The sequence below is a fragment of the Cyanistes caeruleus genome, chromosome 2 (assembly GCF_971803275.1).
Source record: "Cyanistes caeruleus chromosome 2, bCyaCae1.hap1.1, whole genome shotgun sequence".
NCBI classification, from domain to species: domain Eukaryota; kingdom Metazoa; phylum Chordata; class Aves; order Passeriformes; family Paridae; genus Cyanistes; species Cyanistes caeruleus.
This window is the reverse complement of record NC_141702.1, coordinates 75,910,357-75,937,240: the sequence shown is the minus strand read 5'-3', so window position 1 is coordinate 75,937,240 and position 26,884 is coordinate 75,910,357. Positions and strand designations below refer to the sequence as shown.

Sequence of the window (26,884 nt, the reverse complement as noted above, 5' to 3'; positions counted from 1 at the left end):
TACAAGCAACAAGGGCGACGCGCGGCCTTGCCCGGGAGGCTCGGGCGGAAAGGAGCTCAGCGGGCCGGGATCCGCTCCGGGATGCCGGCCGGGACAGGCGCTGCGCAGCCGGAGGAAAGGGCCGGTCGTGCCCGCCCGGGGCAGCAGCGCCAGCGCGGACGGACCCCGACCCTCTCCGCGCCCCGCGGGGCCCGTCCGCAGCCTCCCGCCGCTCCTGGGGCCCCGCAGCCGGGGAGAGCGGCTCCCGGCGGCCCCGCTTCTCCCTCCTCTCCCCTCCCCCGCGGAGCCGGTCAGCGGCTGGCTGCCGGGACACGCCAGCTGCTTTCCCCGCTGTTCCGCGCTCCCCGCCCGGCCCCGGGACCGACCGGGAATCGCTCCTCGCGCCGCCCACCGCCCGCGCGCGCAAGCGCGGCCGCAGACCCCGCGCACACCTGCCCCCTCCCCCCCGCCGCCACCGCCACGCGACACCGGGGCCGCGCGGAGCGGCGGGAGCGCGCGCGCCCCGGCGGGGCTCTCCCCGCCCCCGGGGCCGGAGCGCACGTGACGCGTCCCCGCCCCGGAGGTGCCGCGACGCGACTTTGTTTGGGAGAGTTCCGTGCGCGCGCGCGTGTTTCCGCACGGCGGGGCCGGGCGGGAGCCGCACGGGAAGCCGGCTGTCCCCCCGCCGCCGCCGCCGCCCCGGGCCCCCGGAGCGGAAGGGAGGGAAGGAGGGAGGGAGGGACGGACGGACGGACAGGTGTGGCTCCGCCAAGCGGCGCTGCCGCCGCCGCCGCCGGGCAGCGGCCGCCCCGCCCCTGGTCCCGCCCCCGGCGTGTCCCACCCCCGCGGGCCCTGCCCCCTCCACTCCTGCCGCCGCCGCCGCTGCTGCCAGCGCAGCCTGAACTGAAGCGAACTCCGGAGCGAACTGAGGAGAAGTGAGGAGGCGGCGGCGGGGCTGAGACTCGGCAGCCACAGGCGGCGGCGGCGGCGGCAGCAGCAGCGGCGGCGGGAGGGCGGGCGGGCGGGCGGGAGGCGGAGAGGAGGAGGAGGAGGAGGACACACGCCAGGCGCAGCGCGGCGGCAACAACAGCAGCAGCGGCGGCAACAGCGGGGAGACACCGGCGGCGGCTCCTCGGAAGCAGCAGCCGCGCCAACAGCGCCCGCCCGCCCCGCGCGTCCCCTCCCTCCCTCCCCCGCCGCGGAGACAGGGGGCAGCGCCGAGAGGAGAACCGGGCTCAGCGTGTGTGTGCGCGGGAGGAGGAGGAGGAGGGGGGACACACCGAGGACTGCGCCGGCCGAGGGCGCACGGAGCAGGGAAGCGGCGGCGGCACCGAGAGGCGGCGGCGGGTCCTTGTGGCCGGAGAGGAGGGCGCAGCCCGCACGGGGGTTTCTACCGAGTTTCCTCTTTTTTTTTTTTTTTTTTTTTTTTTTTTTTTTTTTTTTTTCGATCTCTGGGACTCAGCGGCGGGTCTGCGTTTGTCTCCGGATTTGAATCCTCCTCCTTCTCCTCCTTCCTCGGGGAAGCTCCCCTCCCCGCCCCCTCCCCTCCCCCACTGCCTCCCTGCCCGCCCGGATCCAGCCGGGCGCCCCGTGCCGCGGTCGCGTTGCTCGGCAGAGCTGCTGCGGGCGCTCGCCGTCTCTGCGCGGGCTTGGAATATGGTTGGGGAAATGGAAACCAAGGAGAAGCCGAAGCCGAGCCCCGATTACCTGATGCAGCTGATGAACGACAAGAAGCTGATGAGCAGCCTCCCCAACTTCTGCGGGATCTTCAACCACCTCGAGAGGCTGCTGGACGAAGGTAAAAGCGCTCGCCCGGCCGCCCCCTCCCCCGCTCCGCCGCCCTGCCCTGCCTCACCCGGCCCGGGGATCCCGTTCGGCTCCCCGCCCCGGCCCGGCCGGGCGGCGGGGGCGGCCCGGGGCCTGTTCCGCTCTCCCCGCTGCTCCCCGCACGCTCCCGGCCCCGGCTGGGGAGCCGAAAACAAAGGGGAAGTGCGGGCTCTCCCCGCCCTGGCCGCCGTCGCGCGGTGCCGGGGGACTCGGGGAGCTAGTGGGAGGGGAGAGGCAGCCCTGGCTGTGCGGGTCCCCCTGCCCCCCGGAGCGTTTCCCCCCCTTATTTTTTCCTTTTTTTTTTTTTCTTTTTACTCTTTTCCGCACTATCTCCTTAAACCGGGGGAAGGGTAACTACAGCACGGAGGGGAGGGAGCGAGGAGAGGAGCTCAGGAATGCGCTCTGGGGGAAGGCAGGGAGGAGGGGAAAGGCTGGCTGGCGGCTGGCGCTCCCCTCCCTCCATCCCTCCCTCCCTCCCTTCCCGCGGCGGCGGGGGACGCTGGGGTCCTGCCGGCGCCCCCGGAGCGCTCCGCCGCCCGGCCCCGGGGCCCCCGCCGGGGGGGCGGGGGGGTGTTTGGTTTCGAGATTTGCCTGTTCTGGAAGCTGCTTGGGCTTGAATGACTAAGGCAGAGAGGGGCTGAGCTCTTTCTTCAGCTCCAGATCCTACCCCACCCCGAACTAGCCACAAACTAAATTACGATTTTCCTATATCGCAAGGGGAAGCGAGCAAATTCTTCTCTCAGCTCTCCTTACCTTTTAAAGAAACTGAACTTGAAGGACTCCTACGTGTGACTTTAGTAAAGGGGGAGAAGCAAAAAGGATTACGAAATTGCCTGGTCTGCTCCTGCCGAACGTCCACCCTTAGCCCCGCACCCGCTCCTGGCACGGGGCGAGCTTCCCCCCGATACCCCCGGTTGTTCTCCTGGTAACTTTTTTTAAGGTTAAGATTTCGAAAATAAGTAATCACGCTTTAGAAACTGAAAAGAAAAAAAGTGCGAGGTGGGAACTTCCTGTGTCCCAAACGTTTTCCCACTACAGTGAGAGACCCACTGGGTATCAAAAATTAGGTGAAACGCTTGTTCTTGGTATTTTAAATTCGCCTTGTACCTGGGTTCACAGATTTGTTTGTCTTGTCAAAGGCATTTCCTTTCCTATGACTTTAAAGCTAGGCTTTCAGGAGAGTTAGACCAGTTTGTTTAATCGTATTTGATAGCTTTGTAGAAATATGATATGACCATAAATTATTTATACAGTTGCAACTTGTTGGGATTCTTGGTATGCAGTACTGATTTTGGAGATTTTGAGTTAGGGTTTTTGTTTGCGGATGTATTCCTCCTCGCTGGAAGAAGTTTGGGAAGTTGTTGACCTCGGAAGATGAAAGAACTGGTTATATTTGGTAGAACAACTCCCCGCCCTCTGCCAAGACTGTAAAAATGAGATAGCGACTGTAGTACGACACAAAAATAGCGTGTCGAGAAAATGCTACCTTCTGAAATAAGTGATAGAGGAGTTTAAAAAAACCCGAACGTACTGAAGTATGGATTGTGGGAAGCATTATAATGGGAGAGTCTATTTTTATTTTCAAGAAACTTGGAGGAGTTTGAATTTATATTGGAGCAAACGTGGACGTGAAAAGCAAAACTATTTAGAACTTGTGCTCTTGGTCACCACAGTGAACACCCTCTTCAGAATAGTTAGATTTACATTAAACATCAAGGAGAAACTTCACCGAGAAGATTCCTTCGTAGCACAAATGAGCCTTCCAGAAGCTCGATAACGGATTTTTAAATTCCTGAATCTCCTCAACTTTATGTATTTGGCCAGAGGAGGCCTGAAGCTGGTTTTTTATTTTCAGAGAACAAAAGGAAGAAAAGCATTTTCCGATGCGAAAAGGACGCTGAAAAAGGAATTCCCGAAATACTTATATCTTGTCATGTATTTCGAAGTATTCGGAACTCTGGAAGTCTGTTTTCAAAGTACTGGAGTTCCAAAACGAGGGCTCTCGAGACTTGCTGAGAAAGTTTATGGACTGTGTTGGAACTATTCTTCAGTCTCTTGTTCAAAAGAAAAGCAAATAAAATGCAGTCTGTGTTCCTGAAGGATCTCTAGAAGAAGCCTCCTATCCCTTTAAGCTTTTCTGCTTTTCCTGTTTACGTTGGCAATTGGGTGGAAGTATTGTGGAGGCAGAAAACTTTTTGGAATGTTGAAAAAAAAAAGTTTCATGCAAATCTAGTAAATTGCTTCAAGACTTCAGAATTTGAACACTAAGGGGCGCCAGTTATTTTTTTTTCTGAGGCCTGAGTCCGCGAGCACCACTATTGACTCGGGTAGTAAAATTATCAAATCTGTTAGAAGACGCCAAAGAATGACAGAATGCTTGTGGATTTGTGCAGGTATCTGTATTTGCGTGGGCCTCCACGTATTGTCTGCTTACAGGCAGTATTCCATAGGTGGAATAGGCAGTAGCAGTGAACAGCTGAGGAATTGTTCCAACTGTTTGCCTGTAAAACACCTGTCCTGGTTACCGGTGGGGGGCTGTGTTAAATATCCTGAACTGTGTGCTCTGCTGACATCCTCCAGGAGAAGGGTTTAGTAATAGCGAACTACAGGTTTGCTGGAAAGGTCTGCAGGATTTAATGTGCTTATTGAAAAGTGTATTATTTCGTGGTTTCATCAATTGTTTCCTGGCACCCGTGAGAATACCGAGTATTTGGGGCAAGTGCATGTATATATAGGTGTATATAGTCTAAAAATAAAGTTGCAGGGTTCACATTCCCTCTTTGTCCCCTCCACCCTGTAATTTGATTTGCTTCTTCTAGTTTGCTGTTGTGTGCTTTAGATAGGTGGGTTTTTGTTTTTTTTTTAAAGTTATAATGCAACCATTTTCCTGAAGGCTTTGTTTATGCTTGAGAAGAATAATATTATGATCAGCCATTGTCTTTTATTTTGTGTGCCGATCAAAATGAAGAAATAAAGTCACAACCCTAAGAATTCAAACAAATAAAAGGTGGGATTGCTTTCCCTACTGGAATGCTAGGGTAGGTTTTTTTTTAATTATTATTTATTTTTTGTTGCATTCCAGTATTTAAAAACAGAACTCAAATGGGCTTCTGCTGTGGATACTTCTTACAAGAATTGTATGCAGTAAGAGATAGAAAGAGACCTGTGGGTTACAGTGAACAGTACATCTAATCTGCTTAGGCTACTGAATGTACATCTGCTTTTTTTTTGGGGTGGGCAGGGGGCATTCCTATGCTTTGTATATTATTCAAAGCATGTTTTCCTTTCTGCACTCTATCCTACTTTTTGATCTTGGAAAATTTTAGTGCATAACTTACTAGATGGTCTCTGTCTTGCAGCATTTTGGTTTTAAAGATTAGCTTAAATGTAAGAAGTGTATTGAGGAAACCTTTTTTTTTTAAGAACTACTTTCATAAAATGTGAAAGTTAAAGTTTTGTTTAGGTTACAGTTACTTTTCCATATGTGTGCTTTAAACTTACGTGTAAATAAGGCTTCTGTGGATTAACAAGGATGTTTAAAGAGCACATCATAATAACTAGGAAGCTGAATTGTTTTTATCAGACTGGTGCAAACCTGTGGGAAGAGAGGGCTTTTCCTGAATGTGGAATAGGCTGTATTTCCTGTAATTGTTTGCACCATCAAATGTGACCTGATTTTTTTTTTTTTTTTTGCTTAAGCTTTTGAGATACTAGCTTTTATGATGTTAACCTAGATATTTTTTTTTTTTTTTTCCTGACAACTTGTATATTTTAATGCTCCCCTTTGTGGACAGTGCATAGGTTGTACCTGTTTTCTTGCACTGTTTTTAAAAAATGAATTGGACATTTCAAACTCCTCAGTAGTGTGCTGACAGATTGAAATTAATGAGGCACTTCAGTTGTATTCTTTCGGCAGACTATAAACAAAGGTGTCTGAACTATTAACCGAGATCTGAATAGTCTAATTTTTAAATTTACATTTTGTTTTCTTGAACCTGTAAGTGCTTAGACTCTTGCACCTGATCGGAATATACACAGATAAGACCTGTGATCTGAACTGTTTTCAAAATTATATTGAAGCGGGCTTTATCGAGAATTCGTTTTTCCTTTGTAACTTATACCTCAAAAACTTATGTCTTCCCTTCAAAACTATGTTGAAGGTGACTTAAAAGCATGTCTACCTTTAAATGTAAATTAAACCATGCATCTAGCTATTGGAGATAAGTTTAATTTTGTGTCAGAGGCTGCTTCTTCCTGTCTACCAGGTATAACAAAGCTAGTGTAAAAACATCCAAGTAGACAGTGTGAGGATAATTTTTTTGTGAATGTTGCTTTCATTGTTTATTTGTCTCACTGAGAAAAGTGCATGTGAATTTGGTGAGCTTAGTGCCCAAGAGTGCAGTTTTTGCGTCAGTCTGGTTGTATTAACCAAAACATCTGCGTGAAGCAGGGCTGAAGGACTGTGTCCTGGTGTTGTAAATGAGTTCTCCCTGGGAAGTTATCTAGTTACTTTTGTACATGACCTTATTGTTAGTGGTTATGTAAATGTCGCCTGTGCTTAGCTAGGCTTTTGCTGACTTGTCAGATTTGATGGAGGGGCACTGGGCACATTTTAGCGTGTCAGTTTTTTCAGTTGTATAACATCTTGCAATAGACCCCCATTAATTCATTAAAAATGTGCTTTTTAATGCAATGTTCAGGGATGAGTATTCTTTGGGATAAAGGCCTCACAAAAGGTGTTTGCTCGGAGAGGCTCAGACTAATTTTTCAACTCGGTGTATTAATGTTAAAATTGTCAAAGCAGCATGCCACAAGAGAATTGAGTATTGTTTGTGTGCTGTTTATCATTAATACTCTTTTGAATTTGATTCTTTAATTGTCTCTTAAAACTTAATGGTCTGAGGTGTTTTTCTGATTTATGAATGTGTTGTAATAACAAGGTTGTAATGCTTCTAGAACTTGTATTCAGAAACCTTGTAAGAGCTGTTTTGAGGTGTGGGTGTTTGGTTATTTTTTGGCAGGGGGAGGGAGAGGCTTTAATACCTTGGCACGGCCTCTCATAACACCAAACCAAAAGCTCCACTGCACTTAAGAAACAGTGTGGCAGTTTTTTTGACTTGCGGAAAACTATTTGAAACAGCAACAGTTCAGTTCTTTTTAAAATATGTTATTTTTGGAGCTGTATCTGCAGCATTTATAGGATTGCAGTCACCTGGCATATAACTGCAAAAAAAAAAATGGTATGAGTTAAAAAATACCCTAAGTTAATAAAACAATTATTTTAACCTCATGCTTTGAAAGTGATTTGTTTCCTGTTGCTTACCATTAATTGATTATTAAAATATCTGTCTTTGGATTTTATTTATTTTAAATAAGAGTAACCACAGTAGACTTAGTTCTGTACAGGAGAGGCTGACTTGCTAAACTTGGAGAGGCTTGTTGGGATTTATCATTTTTGTTTAGTGCAACTTGTTCACTTAGAATTGAGTTGCATTTTCCTCTTCTGAAATTAAATGCAGACATTTCTAAAATAACTGTTGTCGTATAAAAATCCCTTGCTCAGGTTAGAAACAACTGTCCAAGTGCAGATTAGATTGAGGAGTGGCATGCAGCGCTTTTGTGACGTACAAGGGGAAGAACTGGAGGTGTGTTGGTTAATACTATAGTAAAATGGGAAAAAAACCCCATAAACCAACTACCACCAACTGAGAAAAACTCCGTAGATTTTAAGAGAGCACTTAGAGTGTCCGGATTATGAAAACGAAGTTCACACACATCAACAGATAGAAGGAAGTTACTGATGTTCGGTGAGTGCTGTGGGTGTGAAGAGGAGGCTAGACATGAAATGGATAATCACTTTCGTGGGTTAGTAATGTATTTGTCCAGGTTGTCTGTTTCAGTCATTCTTAGATTAAAACTCTTTTACTTCTTGAGTACCCTATACAATGCCAAGTCAGGAATGGGATGCTTATGATGATTTGAATTATGTAGACTTTGTTAGGAGAGCAGGTATGTTTGAGTTGCCATTAATTACTGAATGTAACCATAAAGTGTTCTCCATTTTTGAGACTGCACACTGATACAGTGATCTTACTAATTAGATGTATTATTAGATGCTGATCTGGTGTATTTCTGTGGCTGACAGGATAGACCTGTGTTAATGTTAATTACCAGACTGTCCTGACAGTTCAGGCTGATTGAAATACAGCAGGAGTCTGCCGTGGAAACTGATGGTTTATATTTGACTGCCTGTTTGGAATCTTGAGGGGGTGTCAGAGGGGCAGGTGGGCAAAATGACTTGCCAGGAAAGCTGTGAACTAATGAAATTCCCTCATTCACTGACCCATGTCTTTATTGAAACATAACTCACAACTTCTCATTCCAGCTGTGTGAAATTTTCTGTATTGATTTTAGAATGTGAACTATGAAAATCTTCTGTTGATTTTGACATTTCATTGAAATTTAATAACCCAGTGCTAAGAAAACTAGTAGGAACAGTAGACCTGCTAAGTGTTTTCACTCTCACTATGCAGTTGGTTAGGTCAGCGAAAGTACCATACAAGCTACATCTGGTGCTTGCTAGCAGGAGGATCTGTGTCTGTGAGGGACATTGAAATTACTATTTGAATCCTGAAACAGATAATAAGTGTAATGTTTACAGTCTGAATTATGTACCTTTGCTTTGCTAAGACAAAGAAGTGGGTTTGCTGAAAGGCAATGTTACATTTTCACTTTTGACTTCAGAAAATATCCTGTATAACCCTGTACAATGCAGTTAAAGTAATGTCTAGGTTTGTGTTTCTTTTGGTTGTTTTTCTTGGAAATGTTTAATAGAAGTGGAGTTATTTTTTTGATAGCAGAGCTTAAATTTTCTGAGACAATTTATGCATGAATGAACAAAACAGCTGTGACAACACTAAAGAGAAATCATACCTGGTTTCATTAGCAGGACTGCCCCTCCACTGTGTTATTCTTGCTTTGATTAGAAAGTGTCTTTTGCAGCTTCATGTCTGAGAACAGCAAGACAGTGCAAGTTGAAGTGGAGTTGTGTTACTTAAACCTCTGTTTTCTGAGTTTGGCACTGGAAGTTGCAGCTTTTTTCATCTCTGCAGTTACTTCAGCAGTGTTAGTGGTTGGAATGAATGTGGTAATGCTAACAGGGTTTTTTATTTATTTTATTCTTGTGGTTCGAAATAGTGAGTAGAAATTGAAAGTACATTTTCAGTTACTTTTCATTTGAGAATTGATTTTTTTTTTTTTTTTAATACTTGGTGTCAAACAGTAAATTTTGTTTTTCAGTTCAGAGCAAAAAATCGTTCTCTCGAAGGGAAATGGCAGTAGGTAGCTATTGACGCTTTAATGTTTTTGGTGGTGCATAGTTGAGTAGCACCCTGAAGTCAATTTCTCTAATTGCTTTTAAAAATACCTTTTACTGTTTTGCAGCTGCACTTGAATAGTTTTACTTTCCTCCCTTCTGTAGTTGGAGGGATTTTCTGTGTTCCCAACGCAGGCAGTACCAGGGCAAGGTTTTGAGTGCCCATGCGGGAAGGTCCTCAGGATGCCCTGTTTTGGAAGGGATAAAGCATGAAGCAATTTGGGTGGTAACTCACTGAAATCTGAGGGTATTAATAGTTGGAGCAGTTAAGAGTTTGGTGGTGTATTACCTTACAAGTGTTGATGTTTCTTTAAGACTTGATTTCAAAAGTGAAAACATCCCGGCATGGCAAACAATTAAAATCTTGTTACTTTGCTTTATTTCTAGATAATCTAGGGAGTAATGCATCAGAGTGGCTGCTGATGTCAGAGCAGAGGCAGGGAAAGATAATACAGTATTTTATACTCTTATCTGGTAGATCAGTTTCTGGCTTAAAAGGTCAGCTGATATTCTGTACCGGTCAGGGGTTTTTTGAGTTTGTTTTTGTGCGGTGCTGGCTTTCTTTTCAGATGGATCAGAGCTGTGATCTCACTCGCCGTGTGTGATCTCAGAGCAGCTGTGTTGGCATGGTGGCTGAGGTGGCTCGATACTGAAGATGTAGAGCAGTGCCTTGGGGAGGGAAGTGCATTTGCTTAAACATTTACTTAAAAGTCTGAAGCTCCTAATTGATGTCAACCGATTGTGCATCTGGTCCATTCAGAATTTTAAGAATGTGCTTATTTGCAGACTAGCTGACACTAGATGGAAGTCAGACTTTGCCGAATTCTTTAAACCCTTTAGCTGTTGAAATAATGAACCTTCATGCGTTTTTATCTAATTCTGATTAAAGAACTGAGCTAGAAATCTCTGTAGCCATTAGTTGGTCAAAATGTCCTTTCCTAGCTATCATATATGCTTCATGCATGCATAGGAGATGGCAGGTACCTGAAATTTTAAAAAATAAGCAACAGATCTGCTAGCACAAGTATTAATACAACCCTAGTGTTCTGGTTCATAGGTTTAAATGGCAGCTAAACTAAAACATTCAGCTCATGTTGCATAATGCTTCCGTTTATTTATCAGACTTCAAAACAGTAACAAATCAGTTAATATTCCTCTCAATGCAGCGTAATCTAATAACCTGCAAATAATTGTATTAAAAGTTGATGCGCAATTCTCGATTTTTAGATGCAGAGCAGGCCAAATCCACTTCTCTTTGCTGTGAATATCTTAGGTTTCTTTGCTGAAACAGGGAGGAGGAGGAGAACACAAGAAAAAAAATTCTCTGACCTGATGCCGTTTGCTTTTGAGCAGTGTTGCTGATCATACTGCTTTTAGTTACTTTCTGTTTGTTTCAATTTGAAGGATCTCGAGCTGCACCCCTCCAGCATAAAGCAACATGGACAATTTCTCAGAAAGTTGTCGCAGTCGTCAGCCCCCGCCCAAACTTACAAAATAGCTTTGCTTAAATACTACATGTACAATCTGTTGTCAGGCGTGTTCCCGTAACAGTTGGTTTGTGTGTTAAAGTTGAAGGTTAAAATGCTGTAATAGGCCCAGCTGTCATGTTTAAAGTGTGATGTTTTTGCTGTGAAGATTGGCTGTGCAGTGAGAACGTGGTGTGTGTTAGACACTGGTAGAGACAAGTTGTTGATAGTTCTCTAATTGCTTAAGTATCTTATCATCTATAAAGATAAGTATAGTCAGAGAGGCTCATATACAGTCAGTTTACGAGGGAATTACTGCTGCTTTAAATCACTTGAGGCTTTTATGGAAATCTGATACTGCCTCTGAATCAACCTGAAGCAAGACTTGTTATGCACGTTCTTTTGTTCCCACTTTCCATGTAGTTATGTCAACTTTGTGCGCAAATAGACTTGAACAGAATCTGAGCACAGATGATGTGGTAGGGATCAGAAAAGAGTTCTAACGAAGATTCTGTCAGGAAGATTGATTATATGTGTATTAAAACATCTTCAGAGGAAGAGTGATACTTTAGTATCTCAGATATAAAATCAGTGACTGTAATTGTGTTTAGAAGGGGAATTATATTTGGCTGTTCTAATAACATGTTTACAGAGATTTGAGTCATATTTTGAAGTTTCTTGTAGTGGTTCATCCTCTGGAAAAAAATTTATTTTTCTGACAAGACTAGTATAATCCCTTATGAAAAAAACCCAAACCACCAGAAAAAAACATTAGCTAAAGATCAAATGCATCTTAGAAGGGAGAAAAGGTATAACTTGCTTTCTTGAGAAAAGCTTATAAAAGTTATGAACTTCAAAAAAGATTTTTAAAGACCTGTGGCATTTAAGACGTATACTGACATTTTGAGGGGGAGGAGGGGGAAAGCTTCTCTATATCATCTTAATTATAGGGTTAATTGAGGTTAAATTCTATATGGATCAAAGTATTTCCAACTTTACTAATTCGGGTGTAGCTTTCAGGGCAGCAAGGGACTGTGTGGAAGCTTCGTCTATAGGTGATGGGGTGCATAAACTTAGTGCCTATTGATTCAGTAGCTGTATGTTATTCATAACTATTCATGAGGAATCACGTTGGTTCCAAATGGGAGGTTTAATACACACTGGGGGCACTTGGTAGTGCTGAGTTTTAATACTGTTAAGAGTCTTCAGAAAGGTATTCTTGCCTCAGCCTCGGATTAACATAGGATGAATAACAGAGCAATTCATCAGCTAGGCAGCTCTGAAGAGTGTCAGCAAGAAAGCTGACGATGATGAATTGGGGGGAGAGGGATGCTGCAGTAGATGGCTGCTCCAGCCAGCGCTGGGGTGTTGAGGGATGGCAGCTGGTATTTAGGTGTATGCTGAGTAATTAAGTGAGGAGGGACCGCACGCTTGCGCTCGGCTGAATAGAAAAGAAATGCACCCCTTCTACAGTCCAAAAAGATTACCAAATTCAGCTGCTTAAAATGGCAGATGGACAACTGGATTTTCATGCACTGAAAAAGATGTACATCAGACTTTAGTACTGATAAATGTGAGTTATGTTTTGAAGACAGACTTGTGGACTTACATTGATCTTTGCAGTCTCAGCAACCTTATTTAGCTTCAAAAATTCAGATAAGTTAACTTTGAGGCAGATTTGGTTTATTCTGAACTTAATTTTCTTTCAAGTTCTGTGTTAGCCTTTCCTAGATCTCACACCTTTCAGTTACTTTGTTACTTCAATTACTGATTACTTTCAGTTTTAATTTATAATTTTTTCCCCTCCAGGATAAAGAAAATAGTTGGGAATTTGAGGGGGGATTTTCTTCTATCAGCTTAATAGCATAACTAAGTGGTTTTTGTCATGTGCACAGGTCTTTCTAATCCCATTTAGTATGGTTTGTACTAGAATTGTTTTTGGCTGCTTTTTTGTTCTATCAAATTGTTGAACACTTGATACATGGAGAACAGTTTAAAGTAATAATATTCAATTTTTTTACTTTGTTGAGGCTCTTGGTATGGATTTTTTTCTGCCTGCTGACTGACTGTAGATTACTAAATCTGTATGTACAGGCTTTCTGAGCCCTGAGCACAGTTCAGTACTGAAATCTGTATCAAACATTTTAGTATGTTGTATAGCACTCAGTCATAACTAGTATGGTGTAATGGGATATTATAGCATAAATTGCTGCACAGATTAAACTACATTTCTAGTACATTTTTCTGGATTGAGCATCTGGGCTGCTGAAAATTTTCAGCAGTCATTAATAACTAAAATGTGTTCGTAAATAATTGGAGGAGTAATGTCCCCTTCAAACTTTGTATGCTCTTAGTCTTAAATTTCAGATAAAAGATGGGATACTAATAAAGCACTAATATTTAAGGAGCTTTTTTTCTTAGTCTAGTCATGAGGTGAGTAGTTTCTCATAGGATATGATAGAGTTGAAACACAACTTATGCTGCTATAGACTTTCATCTTTTCCCACACCTTCCCCTGCCATGGAAATTTGGGGCTTTTCCTCTCCTTGGAAAGAAATAAATGTTGCTAGGAATGAAATCTGGATAATTTCCAGGCTGTTAAGCTAATTAATAAAACTTTATGTCCCAGATATGGGTGCAATAGTATGCACTTATAAATATTGGTATAATGAAAAAATGTATAGAAAGAACACAGTACGCTTTAAAAACACATTACTGTGTAAGTAACTGCAAGAATTCTATTACATGTCGGTTTTGAAACTGCTAAATTGAACAGCTCATTATATGAAAGAAACAGAAAAATCATAATATGTTTCCTTGAGCTCTGAGGTATCTTTTTGCTCAGAAAATGTTACTAATTTAAAAAAAAAAACAAACCAATTTACTTAGCCTTCAAATATTATGAGATTATAAATTACCCCTAAGAGAGATGGAGGTATTTATATTGAAGTTAATCTTTGAACAATCTATTCAAGATTTCTTCTGCATGTAGTGTTTTTCCAGTGTAATCTATGCTGTTTTTTCTCATGCTTGTCACACTGAACCACTCTAGCCATTCCTTGCCCATACCTTTTCTGACATAGCAAGGAACTACAAAGCAGGCATATTTCATTTTGCAGCACCATCAGCGAAACTGTGCAGTCACTGGCACAAAAAGTAACATCAAAGAGATTTTTTTTTCCTAAACTGAAGGGGTTGTATTCGGAAATTGCGTGAAAACAAAATGGTCTTTGACATGAGACCTTTGAGACCACTTTCTCTCTAAAGTAGACAGCATCTTTTTTGTTAGCAAAGTTAATGGAGCTAAGTGAAAAGCAATATGAGTTACCAAAATTGTGTTTTTCAATCTACTGTTTGCAGACTCACTGAATATGTGGAGTTGCTGTTCATAACAAAGAAAAAGGAAATCTGTTATTGGGCGATTTAAATAGGCTACACTGAGCCTTCGCCTTTTTTGGGAACCTTTTGTTATGTAAGTGAAGGAGGTTGAAGACCACTGATTTAAGGGCATTTGCATTATAGTAATTGTCCTTGGCAATAGGCTGAAGTAAAAATTTGAAACAAGAAACTTCAGTGAGATCACAAAATAAAATTGTGTTCATTATGTGAACTGAAACTTGTTTCACTTCTCTGCATTTATTCTTTTTTTAGGACTTCCTGATGTTATATATTTACTGAGCTAGTGAGTATGATTATGTTTTCCCCAGTAGAGATAGAAAATCTAATTCTAGTAATGCATAGAGTCCAGTTTGCAGCACTGGAGCTCCAAAATGTTAAGATATTAATTACCAAAAGTAGGTATGTTTTTAAGAGATGTAACCTACTAAATTCAAATTGGTATGCTATTATTATAGAATAATTTCAGTAGTAAACTGTCTTTAAGGCATCTGAACCTTTTAATTTAAATTCCTGTTAAATTACACTGTTGTCATTCGTGAGCAAGGATATTAAAGCCAATTCCAGATACTCAAATACCTTTTGAAGGTAAATATGTCAAGAAATGTTGTTTCCTGTCCCCCCCCACCCTCCCACTTCTTCCCTACCACAGAGGGCTTTATTAACTGATAGAAACCTGTTGTTCAGTGTTAGTGATAAATGAATTTGAGAAAAAAAAGAACTTTTAACACGTTTAATACATAGTAATCAAGGTACAGACCCTGCTAATGTAGTAAGTCTGTTCTTTAAATCAATCCTGAATATAAACTCTTAATTTCTAAGAACTTTTCTGGTGGATTTAAGAGATAGATGGAACTAGTGTAAAGGAAATCTGTGCTGTGTTAGAAGCCTGTCAAATTCTGCTAAAAAGTTACTTGAGTTAAACTTAGCATTCAGTTCAAATATTGGCTGTTTAGTTTCTATGGCGGGTTGCACTTTTTTTGACTTTTTTTTGACTTTGTTCCTGAAAGAGGCTGTTCTTCAGTGAGTTTGTCAGCTGAAGAGAGACTTGATGATTCTGTAGCTACTCCATAAAAAACTTACATTATCTTCAACATTCTAATTATGCAAGTAGCAGAGATCTTGGCTACCAGACTGTTAAAATAAATATTAGTTTTGTTTTAATATTCTCTGTCTGTTTCTACCATGTGTGTATATAGACATGAGTACACTCGATCTCCTGTGCTCTCTCCCTTCCACCCCCCCCTTTTGTGGGGAATTGTACTTGTCAATACCTCTCACTTATAGTAGTAAGGAAGAGCTTACTGAGTTATAAATGTTGTCTCTGTGGGCAAGATTTAATATTACTATAATTACTTATTTTTTCTAATGGAATTAAAGGTTGTACACCAGGTTTCTGAAGTGTAAAAGCCAGAGGGGTGGAGGAGAGAATCTACTGTACTTCAGTGAATTAAAATGTTCTCGTTGTGAATGAAGAGCATGTACATTAGAAACTACAGCATTATGTATAAACCTTTACTTCTAAGTGCCTTTTAAAAAAAATAAAACCATTTAGTTGTAATTAGTAACGTAAATAGATTTTTATTTTCAACAGGAAGCAAAATTCATATTTGCGTTTCTTAAAATGCAACATTGAAATTTACTTATGGAACATGGTGCATGTAGTAATGCAGACTTGCATGTGGATTTTTTTTTAATTTTTTTTTTTTTCTGCTGGTTGTTGCCTATTGTCTGATTGGTGTCTTGCAGAGGCCCCTTCCTTTACAATAAAACATGTTTTAGTTAATTGTACAGATCATGATAAAACAGTAATCATTTAATCATTGTTCCAGTTAAAAAAGCTCCAATCTCAACTTTTGCTGTAATGGCAAGAGGTAAACACTGATGCTGCATTATCTTATCTAGTTGATAATTTCATCTAATAGTCCCGGAACTTGCTGTGCCAACTGTTGAATGTACTGGGCTGTGAAATAATCAGAACTTTAGCTTGCAAATACAAACCTATTGTTTTCAGTAAGTTTGAGTTGAAATCTGCTTTCTATGGTGCATTGCAGTAGAAGCTAATTAGTTACAGTGTGACAAGATACCATTTTTTTATTATCAGAAGAAAGCTTCTGAGGTATTATTTTGAAATGTGAAGAAATGTTTGCCAGTTTTTGTTGCAATTTAAGTTAATTTTGTAGACAAATAGGACTAAAGGGCCTTTGGTTGTTTAATTTTGAATTTTAGAGTCTGTGTTCAACAAATGGCTTCTCAGGTGATTTCTCTAATTTACAGTGATGCTAATGCCATGCAATATGTAATTTTTATTAGTCCCTGAACTCTAGATGACACTTTCTTTTGATTTCATGGGACCCATTTGGTACAGTGCAAAACATCTCAGTTGTGCCAGGTTTAATAATTTTTTGTAAGTTCCCATAATTTACTTAAGTTTTAAATTTCTGACAGCTAGGTATCGGAGATTCATGGTTTAATATATTTTTCTTGCATTTTCCGAGGGCATCTAAGAGTTGACCAGGAAAACATTCTTTCCTCATTAACATGGCCACATAAAGTACAGTGACTTAAGAAGATAGATTGACTATTGAGATGCATCAGCTTTGTATGAAATACTCTTTGCTTCTGATACAAAATAGTTTTGAAAACTGGTGCACATGGTAAAAATTGCACCATTTGAAGTACACCATCACATCAGATAACAGAGTTAAACGTAAATAAACGTGTGAAATTGTTATTCTGTGCATATAGATTGGTTACCTCTAACACAATTTGATTACCTTTCAGTGTGACCAATGCAGGTGTTTCACATGCTAAAATTACATTATTTTGCCTCTTTTTTTTGTTGAATACTCAAGGGTGATAGTTTTAATTGCGTATTACATACTATCTTTCATCGTTTACCTGTAAATTAAAGTCTTTCATTCAATGAAGCTCAAACCAGTATGAATTTAACTCCCATGCTTCGTAAAGACTTGGCATGTTGCTTTTACTTAGGTCTTACTCCTATTGGTAGCTATCACTTTGCTGTTCTGTCTTTCTAAGTAGCATATATTTTTTTTTAAGGTACAAATTTTGTATTGCATTCCGTTTAGCTCAGGTAGCATTTATAAAAAGGAAGCAAAGTGAAGACTGGGCCTTTCCTTTTAATTATCAGAATTAAAATGTGTAGCATAGCAAGTGTTAAGTATTTTTTTATTTTTTCTGAGTATTTTTCTGGTTTGTCCAAAAACTTTTAAGAAAAAATGTGTCATATGGAGGTGGGAAAAAGCAGTGGAGATTTCTGAAGAAAGTTTGTGGGAGAGAAAGGGACACTTACTATGAAAATAAAATGTATGTAACAAAAATTCATATAGAGTGCTTGCTCAAAAATGTATTTTAGTAAGGAGTGCAAGGTGTATGTAAAGGTGTAGTCAGTATGAGGACAGATTTTATTCTTAGAAATGTTTTGATTAATGCAAGTAGGCAAGTTTATTGTCGACACTTGTTTTTAAACTGCTGACTTTTAGAAGCATTTAACACAGGAGGTGTAATGCTGCCTTTTACTGACAAAGTTGAACTAAAGGTACCACCCGTGAGGAAGTTCGTCTGAGCTATACCTGCTGCTAGGGCTTTTCCAGGTGAGCGATAGGTCCTTGCATTACATTGGAGATGCTAATGTCTGAATGGATGTGATGGCTGCCTTGGAATGATGCTGCTGTTAGCAGTGAAAAATGTCTTCCTTACGATTCTTGTGCAGCAGGCCGTGGAGTGCAGCACATTTTTATAATAAAGGTGATGAATTTAATCGCAAACTGGCAGCCAAATGGAAATTGCAGACCTTGATACTGGGAGAAAATTGCCTATAAAGCAACTCCTGAGAGAGCAGCCTTTAAATTTATCCACCCATTTCGACATTGAAGAGAACACGGGAATTGTAGGGTATTTTGCTTGGGCTGTTTAGTTCAGATGGATGACACTTTAGTCTTCCTTTATTTAAGAACTACTAACAGTGTTGCATTGTTTTTTTAAAAATAATAAAAAATATTGACCTTTCTGCTTAAAGTTTACGCAGCAAGTATTTTGGAATATTCTGTTCCTTTATTTGCTTGATACTTGCTCCTATTAGAAAGTAGGACCTAATATGTGTAATTAATTGAAACTTAGCAGCTGCCTCACAGATTTCTCCTTATGCCAGATTTAACCCTAATGTGATAGATTTAAAAACCACATAGCCTTGTATTTGAAGACTGACTGCACTGAGGCAGTTCCATAAATAATTGAACTGGTCTTGAAGTCCCACTGGAAGTCTCCAGCAGTATGGTAACATAATTTCTGATAGCAGCACAGCATTTTTCAAACTTGTTGGTACTGATACATTTCAGCAAATCTTAACCCCTTATGTTTAGTAGTGCTAAATGATGATGCTCTTCCTATATGATAACTAGGAGCTGAATGTACAAATATCATTCCCGTGTATGGTGAGCACTATATTAAAAAGAGAAGACAAAAATGTTGTTTAAGAAGCATAGTAAAAAGCTGGCATGCTTATCATCTGTTCATAGAATGAATTGCAGATAATTAATTCAGAGATGGATGAATTGGACTGAATGTCTTCACCACAACACTGTTGGACTGCTTCTTTGAGTGCTCTGAGAGATGATCATTCAGGTGGGAGTAAGAATGAGCAGCATTGGATTTTGACACAGACTTCAAGATTAAGAGAATAGGAACACTTCAGACCTCAAGTGTGGCAGCTGTTAAGGTTATTCCTTCACATGTTTCACTGGTCCAGTTTCTCCTCAAGTGACATCAGAAGGTCAGTGTTAGAATGACTCTCTTGAATGTATGATCCCTAAGGTAAAATATGACCAAATTTCTTGGCTAACATGAAGAATTTTTATACCAAGTATATGAAATAGGAGCTGCTAATTTCTTGTTTGTGTTTTAATTTAGTTATGCCCTTTAGAAAATCACACCTGTTACCAATTTCTGATAGATTTTATTACTTCTTTACTCTTTTAATTATTGTTTCTTTTCTTTTGTAAAGTAAAGCTTCCTGAGAGGTAATACTCTTATTAACAGAAGACATAAGGCTTATTAAATTACTGTGATGAAAACAGTTGAGCCTTCCAGTTACTGCAAGTCTGTCCCACACTGTATCTGTAGTTAATGAGTAATTCATCCACATTTCTTTGCTGAAAGTGTAGATTTGTAACAAAGTAAAATGAATGATTGCCAGGTTCTTGACTGACTGTTACCATACTGGATTATTTTTCTATAGAAAATACAGAATGAAGTTCCTATAGAGTATATTTTCAGTATACATTTCTATATTTTTTGATCATGGAAAGTTGTGGCCTAACGAGAAATGTGCAATAGCATTTATAATCTTTATATGTTAATATTCTAAGACTGCAGTAGATTCAAATGAACATATAAACGAGTTCAGGTACAGGCATCCAGAGTTAGCTGGTACAACTTTTACCCTGTTCCTTTGCTTTTTATTGCCTTCTGTCTGGAAGCATTCAGAGGCACCTATTGAAATAGGAAGGACTAAGTACAGGTGTAGAATAGAGATGAAAGTGGAATGTGTTTACTGAATTAATAGAAAGATATAATGTCCAACTTGTTTACTGCAAAATAGCTTTAATACCTGTTTTTGTTTTAATTACTGGAATCACCTTGGAGAAAAGTTATGGAAGATAGTTTTGAAGTAGTTTAGCAGCTAGATGATGCAAAAACTAGATTCTTGTTGGAGGTGGTGTCCTTGTTTCTTTTTGCTAATTCTGTGAGTAATTAGCAAGTTCTTCAATGATCTGTTTCACCTTAGTAACCTGCAGGAAAGCTAATCAAGCAAACCAGAAAATGACTAAGAATAGTCTTTTGCTCAGTTAGTGAGTTGAATTGGCCTACAAAGACAGAGCTGGTGTGAGTGGTGTTAAGAAACTTCATTTTTCAGCAGCAGTGTGTTGTTGTGATTAGTAACACTTCTTACCCTTCAAAGGAAGGAGAATTGGTATAACAAATCTGACTTTTGGTTTAATGCTAAATAGTTTGGGATATGTAGTCTCTTTCTAGAGTAGTGAATTTTCTTATATTGTAATTTTTTAATCTATTTTTTACAACTTTCTCAAGATATGAGTTCTTTTCTGGGGTAAGTGATGTGTTGCCTTCTTAACTAGGCAATTTTTTTCCCTTTTATAAAAAGAACAGTAATAATTTCATGCAGCTCACTATTACTGTTCTTTGCATCTTCCATTTGGTTGTCATTAACCCTTTTTTTCCAATGTTCTTTCTTCCTGTTCGTTAAATGTCTGTGTAGATGTAGGCATTCTGTAATGTCATTCACCTTTTTGAAGTTTCAGATTAAAATCAAACAAACATAAAACCTAAAAACCAAAATAATTCAGTATCCTCCTCAAAATGTGTTGTAATGGTTGTTACAACTAAGATAAGGTGTAACAAAACTACATTTAACATTTTACTTTCAGTGCACTGTATGATTAATGCTCTGTTATCTTCAAACACTGGTGTAGATTGATTTTCAAGTTAATTTTTTCCTACTATTTTTGTTTTGTTTTCTGCATGTATCAACACAGAAAATGTGTGTTCTGACTTTTTTTCACTATTTCTGTCTGTGTGTGGCGCACTTAGGCACCTCTTGGCCTATTTCCAATAATGGTGATTACATTGGTGTTTATCCTCTGTCATTGCATAAAGTCATGTTCACAGTTTGGCTGTGTTGTCTATAGTGTATCAAAATGGGTTTCCTTTTGCAGCCTTTGTTTGATCCACTGTGATTTTCACCTTGAGTTTTAACAAGGGAAATTGTCTTGGGTTGCTTTCTTTATGCCATTTATCTGCTCTTGTCTTCTTTTCACTAAATTGTTTTTTTTTAGGTCTCTGCTTGTAACCAGATATACTATGCTGTCTACTTCCACCTAATTTTTCTACTTCCACTTACTGATACCTACATTTCAAGCTTTCAGAAAGCTTTTTCTTGAGGTGGAGCAGGATATTCTCTACAGTGCACAGTACAAAAAGTCTTGATAGTATCATAAACTGTGATGAAGACAGTCTGTCTTTTGACTTTCTTATTTATTTGAACTTGTGTGTTCCCTGCTGCTCACCTACTTAGTAATGATAACCACTGTTTTATTTTAAGCATACTCCATTTCTTATTTTCAGTTCTGTTTCTTTAGGGGTCCTAATACTAATTGTTTCTTAAGTGTCTTTGTTATCTTACTCAGAATGATGTGCACTTTATTTTGAATTGTTACTGTTGAGCCTTAGCACTCTGTATAAGAGCACATTTTTTTTTTCCCACTCAAATTTACTTTTATGTAGCATTGGATTTAATCTGCTACATATTTTATTCCAGTCATCCTGTGGAGTCTCAATCTATACTAACATTTCTTAGTTTCCATAAGTATTGTTTACTGCAGCCTTACTGTTAATTTCTCTTTTGCTTTGTTGACTGAATTTGTAAAGCTGTTTTTAGTTTGTCTCTAGTAAATAACATACCTTAACATTTGCCATTTACAAAGACTGTTAGGTAGTGAATCTGATCATTCCCAAGTGAAGGAATTGATCTGTGCATTTGATTGTAGGCTAAAATCAGTTAAAATGAGAGGTGAGGTCTTTTGAGAAAACTTAGTGAACATCTTGAGGTCTAGTTTTGTTCTTGTTCTTGGTATTTCATTGAGATGTTTTTAAAAACAAAACCCAAAAATATCTTCTCCCCTGAACTTTTTACCTTTATGTTCTTAACCAGATGCAGAATAGTGTTAGAACCAGATTATTTAATAAAAATTGTCTACTTAGCACTGTTTGTTAAGGTCAGGGTGTGAATGTGTAAAATTAGAGTTGTCTTTTGATTACTTTTTTTTGCAAGAATAGAAAAGGAATGGAAGGATGTAAGAAACTGAATTTAGTTCCTAGTTTTACCAATTACTGCCACTTCTCTGAGAGAACAAAAGTCAATTCACTGACTTTTGGCATAAACAAAGTAAATTTTAGTAGGTTTCTCCAATGCAAACTGTCTAGTTTAAATTTTGAAATAATTCAGTGAAGTCATAGTAAATAAGAGAAGTAGGTTGCTTAAATACATTGGTCTCTTAATTTAATTGCAGAATGTTTTTCTATCATCTGAAATATTTAATTCAGGATTTCCTCCTGGTATAGGAAGTTGTGAGGAGGTGATGAGATGCTTCATCATGCAGTCAGCAGTATCTTCATATTTCACTTTAATTTCAGTACTGACCTACAGGAGAGATGTTGCAGGTGACCAAGATTATTCCCAAAAACGTTGCGGTGGTTTTATTTATGATTTTTTAAAAAAATTTGCTCCTTGAGGAGGAGTTGGGGGATTATGGGAGACACCTAATTGGAGTGCAAAGCTCCCGGTGTTCAGTCTCCTTTTGAAGTGCACAGCTGTAATTTGCAGTTCAGTGTTAAACTGTTTTTTTCAGAGTTTTTGGAGAAATCATGAGAGTTGATACCAAGGCTGCTGCTTCTCAAAGCTGAGAAAATGTACCAGCTAAGACGTTTCATTTGATACTGGCCACAGTAATCAGGAAAACAAATAGAATATTACTCATATGAACTTTGCCTGTCAAGCTGAAATGTATCCAGCATGCATCCAGGCTGTTTTGAATAGTAATTATAACTAGTGTTACTGGTTGTATTTCTAGTTCTTCGCTGCATTGTATGGAGCTTTATAGACTTCCCCTAGGGTGGTTTTTGGTGCTTCCAAGAACACTTGATGGTGTGAGAGTGTGGTTCCATGCTCTGGAGGAAAATCACATTGAAATGAGTTCTGAAAGTGTCAGAGGACCCCAAAAAATTCTTCTATGGGCTTTTTTTTCTGTGTTTGGGTTTCATTTTGTTTAGTTTTCTTTTTCTTCTTTTCCACAGTGCAGTGTAATTGAAAGCAGTCAAGCTCTTTACCAGATGTTCTGCAGGTCTAGTGGCAGGAGGGGATTGCCTATTTACCTTTTGCTTTTTTCATTATCCTTCAAAGATGATTTAAAAAAAAAAAAAAGTTTCCCCCTGCAGCCAGTATGTGGGAACAGGTGAAAGAGAAGAGTTAGAGACAGAAAGTAGAAGAAAATAGAAGCCTTAAAGGCTGTTTCAGGTTTTGGCTGCTTTTGTACTCAAAGCTTATAAAAACAAGTCTGGAATGTTAAATGCAGGGAAAAAATGGAACTTTTCCACTCCTGCTCAACACAGTATGTGTTAAAATTTTATTTCCCTTCTGGTAATGTAGCCTCAGCTATATGCTATTACTAGTCGTGCATGGCTGGGATTTAATGAGTGATAGCTCATCTGCTTGGGTGGAATATAGGTCTGGCAATTAATGTTGGAAGCAGTAGTATGAGCTGGTGTGTAGTTGAGGCCTCATCTCAGTTCCATTTTGATACCCTGTATTTAAAGCTGAAATACATCTTAGGATAGTGGGGGCATAGGGGTAGTTAGCAGGGATGCAGAGAGAGGGGGAAGGGCAGGGAGGGATGTTTCTGTGGCATGTTTGGTGTTAGGAGGTGGTTGTCCTTAAGCTATGTAAGATAAACCATGAAACAAAATTAAAATAGTTTCCTTATAGGCAGACTGGCAGAGGTGATGTAATCTTTCACTGTAGTATCTGGTACCAAGTGTTATGACACTGAAAAGGACGCTATCATCATGGTACCAGTAATCCTTGTATTTCTAGTACATAAATTGAAATGCTTTTTCAGTCATTCAGAGTATGGGTGTGTTTCTGAAGAAACAGAAGAATTATGTAAAGTAAAGCTGCAGATATGATCTCTGGAATGTGCTGTATTATCATTTATATTTTAAATAGCTCTGATACAACTTGTGATCAAGTTTGCATTATACATTCCACTAAATGGCCTCTTCTGCTGTTTTAACTTTGCAGAACTACCTGAAGCTTCTCATGCCAAGTGTGTGGTTTAGGCTTCAGTTAAAGCAGTGAAAAACTTTACAAGAATGAACATGAGCAAAAAAGTACTAGTATTTTAAAACAAAATGCACTTAAGAATTTTTCTGTGAGAAGTTGCTGAAGTAAGTACTTTTGTCATTTTGTCTGGACGTCTGCCTGGATTTAAATGAGATAGGTCATGTTTGGATTTGAGCACTTAAGTTTGAGCACAGAAAGGTTATCCTGCCGAGTATGTGCTCGCAGTAAAAGACTCCATGCAGTCTCCCTTACTGAGGGTAAGGTCTTATAGGACTGGAATGCTTTACTCCAACCTGAGAAAGCCATGTAATTGTTTTTGCGAGTTTCTGTGGTTTGGGAATGGTCTTGGGAGGAGAACAGGCTGAGTTTCCTGTGTTGTAAAGAAAATGCATGGCTTTCTTCTGAAATCTCAACTTGTACGAAATAATTGTTTTTTAGACAGGAAGATACGGTGTTGGAGCACAGTAGTCTGGTAGTGTAGCCATCCTTCAAGGCATGTGGGCTCTGGAAGAAAAAAAGTGAGAGTGAGGTTGAGTGAAAACTGGGACTAACTGAAGAAATGAAGAATTGTATCTTCCCTAGGTGGAAAATGGGACTTGAGTGTAGAAAAAAGACAGTTGGGGAGTAGGAGAAGGTTTGGAATGAGGAAAACAAAATGTATGTGTCTGCTAGAGGAAACTGCTTTCCAGAGCCTGGAGTAAACCCAAACTTTTGGAGTCTTGCCATGTCTTTGCTGTCAGGAAATATTTGTGAAACCCAGAGGCAAATTGTCTTGTTCCTCCTGTGCTGCGGGACAGCATCTTCTTCTGCTGTCAGTTAATACCTTATTTCATGTGGCAGAGGTCTTTGGATGGAAAAATGCCAGCCTAGCTGACTGGTTGAATTTAACAAGTTACCAGATAGGAGCACAGTTGTTTTGTGGCAGTAAAAGTGATCCATAAGATGCACACAGATGAGAACTTTCAGGCATGCTTGTTTCGGAAGAGTGATGTTTCTGATACTGGGGGAGTCTCAGGCAGCAGTTCTCTGAAGCATTGCTAGGTTTTTTGTTTGGTCAGATCTTGAATATCATAGGGAAAAGATGACATCTTTCATTTCTTTATAGTATTCCATGAGATTGTTCATAAAGTCTTCCCAGCAGAGTGCGATTCAGACTTTTTAGAAAATACCTCTTGGTGTTGAGCAAGTGAATGTTAACTTGGGCAATAAGATATAAACCAAGACAGTGTATATTAATTTGCATGGAAAGAGTCATGGGGCTCGTTGTTGAGGGTGATACTTTTATTGATGTGGTGTCACAAGGCAGGGCCTAAATACGCAGTAATAGTAATAATTGTTACCAATTAGTAATAGTAATTGAGGATTAGAAGTCTGAAGAATTATTTCAGTTAATAATGGCGTTCTTCACTATTTTGGAACCAAGAGTATATGATAATATTGTCATAGTGCCCAGGATAATTACATTGTGCAACTCTAAAAATATTTGTAGTAGTTTATCAAGTAGTCACCTCTTCACATTCCTGAAGTGTGCAGTTGTTTTGTTTATGAGGAAAGGCTGTGGGTTTGTTTTATTAGATTTTAGTGGATTGCTGTTGTGACAGTGTACCTAACCATGCCGCTTGGAATCTCCTGTCAAACAGCCTAAGTCACCCATGTACCTTTACAAGGATATCTCTAAGGTAGTTTGGATTTGCACGGACTTGGATACTCTGAGGGCCATTTTGACTCTGGCTGCCTCACCTGTCAAGGTAGATCTGCCTAATGGGGGACTGATGTTACATGCAAATCAAATTCTGTGTGTGACATGAAAAAGAAGGATATTTAGAAGTCTGTTTTTATTCTGATTATTCTAGAAGTAGTACTTCTAGAGTAGTACCGCTGACTTAATACTTCTGTTTACATCGTAGGCAGGCCAACTGTATTCTCATTATTGTGAATGAAAGCTCTGTTATGGTTGAGGGGCTGAACTAGTTCTGTGTTGGTTGAAATGAGAATCCACCTAATAGATCAGGTAGCACTGTAGTTTTTGAAAAGCAGGTATCTTTGTCATGTAAAAGAGCAAAAAGAATGTGACTCTGCTTAGACCTTTGACAGACAGTGGGATTTTGTTATCGTATAAAAATACTCTTAAAGGTTTGTTTTTTTTTGAAGAGTTTTGTTTTTTCTTGACAGAAACAAAACTTGGTAAGATGATCTAAGTTGGTTTTAACATACTCATAATAATTTTTAACATACTGTAAGTTCAACATTCCATTCACTCTGTGGAAAAAAAAGAAATAAAACAGGACAAATAGCAGTTAATACCTTTCACTGCAGTAAAAGAAATGTAAGTAGGAATGCTCTTATTTCTCACTTTGTCAGAGGGGTGATGGTGGTAGCTGTAGTTGATTCTCTAAGGTTTTGCTGGCTCTGCATGTTTTGAAAGCGTTAGTTGCCTTGCTGATTTCCTGCTGGTTGGTAATGTGTTGAGTCAGATGGCTGAACTAATGTGTAGCACAAAAGGATGGATAACAGTTAGATTAGTATACTAATATGTCACTTCATTTTAACTTATGTTCAAGTCTGAAAAAATACTTCGCTTTAGTGAAAATTACAGTTGCCAGCAGCCTGTTTTTTTAACCTTGAATTTAGGTCTCAGTCATGTGAGGTTTAGTTTGATTGTTGCCAGGTTTCACTTCCCCGTAGGACCATTATTACATAGGTATATTTATATTTTAGAAGATTATTGAGGTGTAGGTATTTGCAGTGAATTCAAGCACTCTGTTTTGTTTTGGTTTCTTTTCCTCTACGTTGATGAAAAATGGTCAACTTTTCAAAGCTGACTGATTATCTTAATCACTTCAACGTGATGTTGAAGTTGTTTAATAGTTGTAATAGTGGAACTCAGTGACAATATTTAAG

The 26,884-nt window shown here is 39.8% G+C and overlaps 1 protein-coding gene across 17 annotated transcripts in view; it reads left to right on the top strand.

Moving 5' to 3' along the window:
• The first annotated feature begins 1,062 nt into the window (after positions 1-1,062).
• Positions 1,063-26,884, top strand: part of QKI (QKI, KH domain containing RNA binding) — a 146,264-nt gene continuing 120,442 nt past the window's right edge. For 4 of the 17 annotated variants that reach the window (XR_002863292.2, XM_086877977.1, XM_023923726.2 and 1 more), the window contains exon 1: positions 2,364-4,199. Coding sequence is in view for 13 of the 17 variants with exons in the window: in XM_086877977.1 (XP_086734103.1) it covers positions 4,172-4,199 (28 nt within the window). In the remaining 4 variants the exon portion in view is untranslated. Of the gene's footprint in view, positions 1,778-2,363; positions 4,200-26,884 lie in introns of those variants that run through there. The other 13 variants (XM_086877970.1, XM_086877973.1, XM_086877972.1 and 10 more) reach the window with 6 other exon arrangements.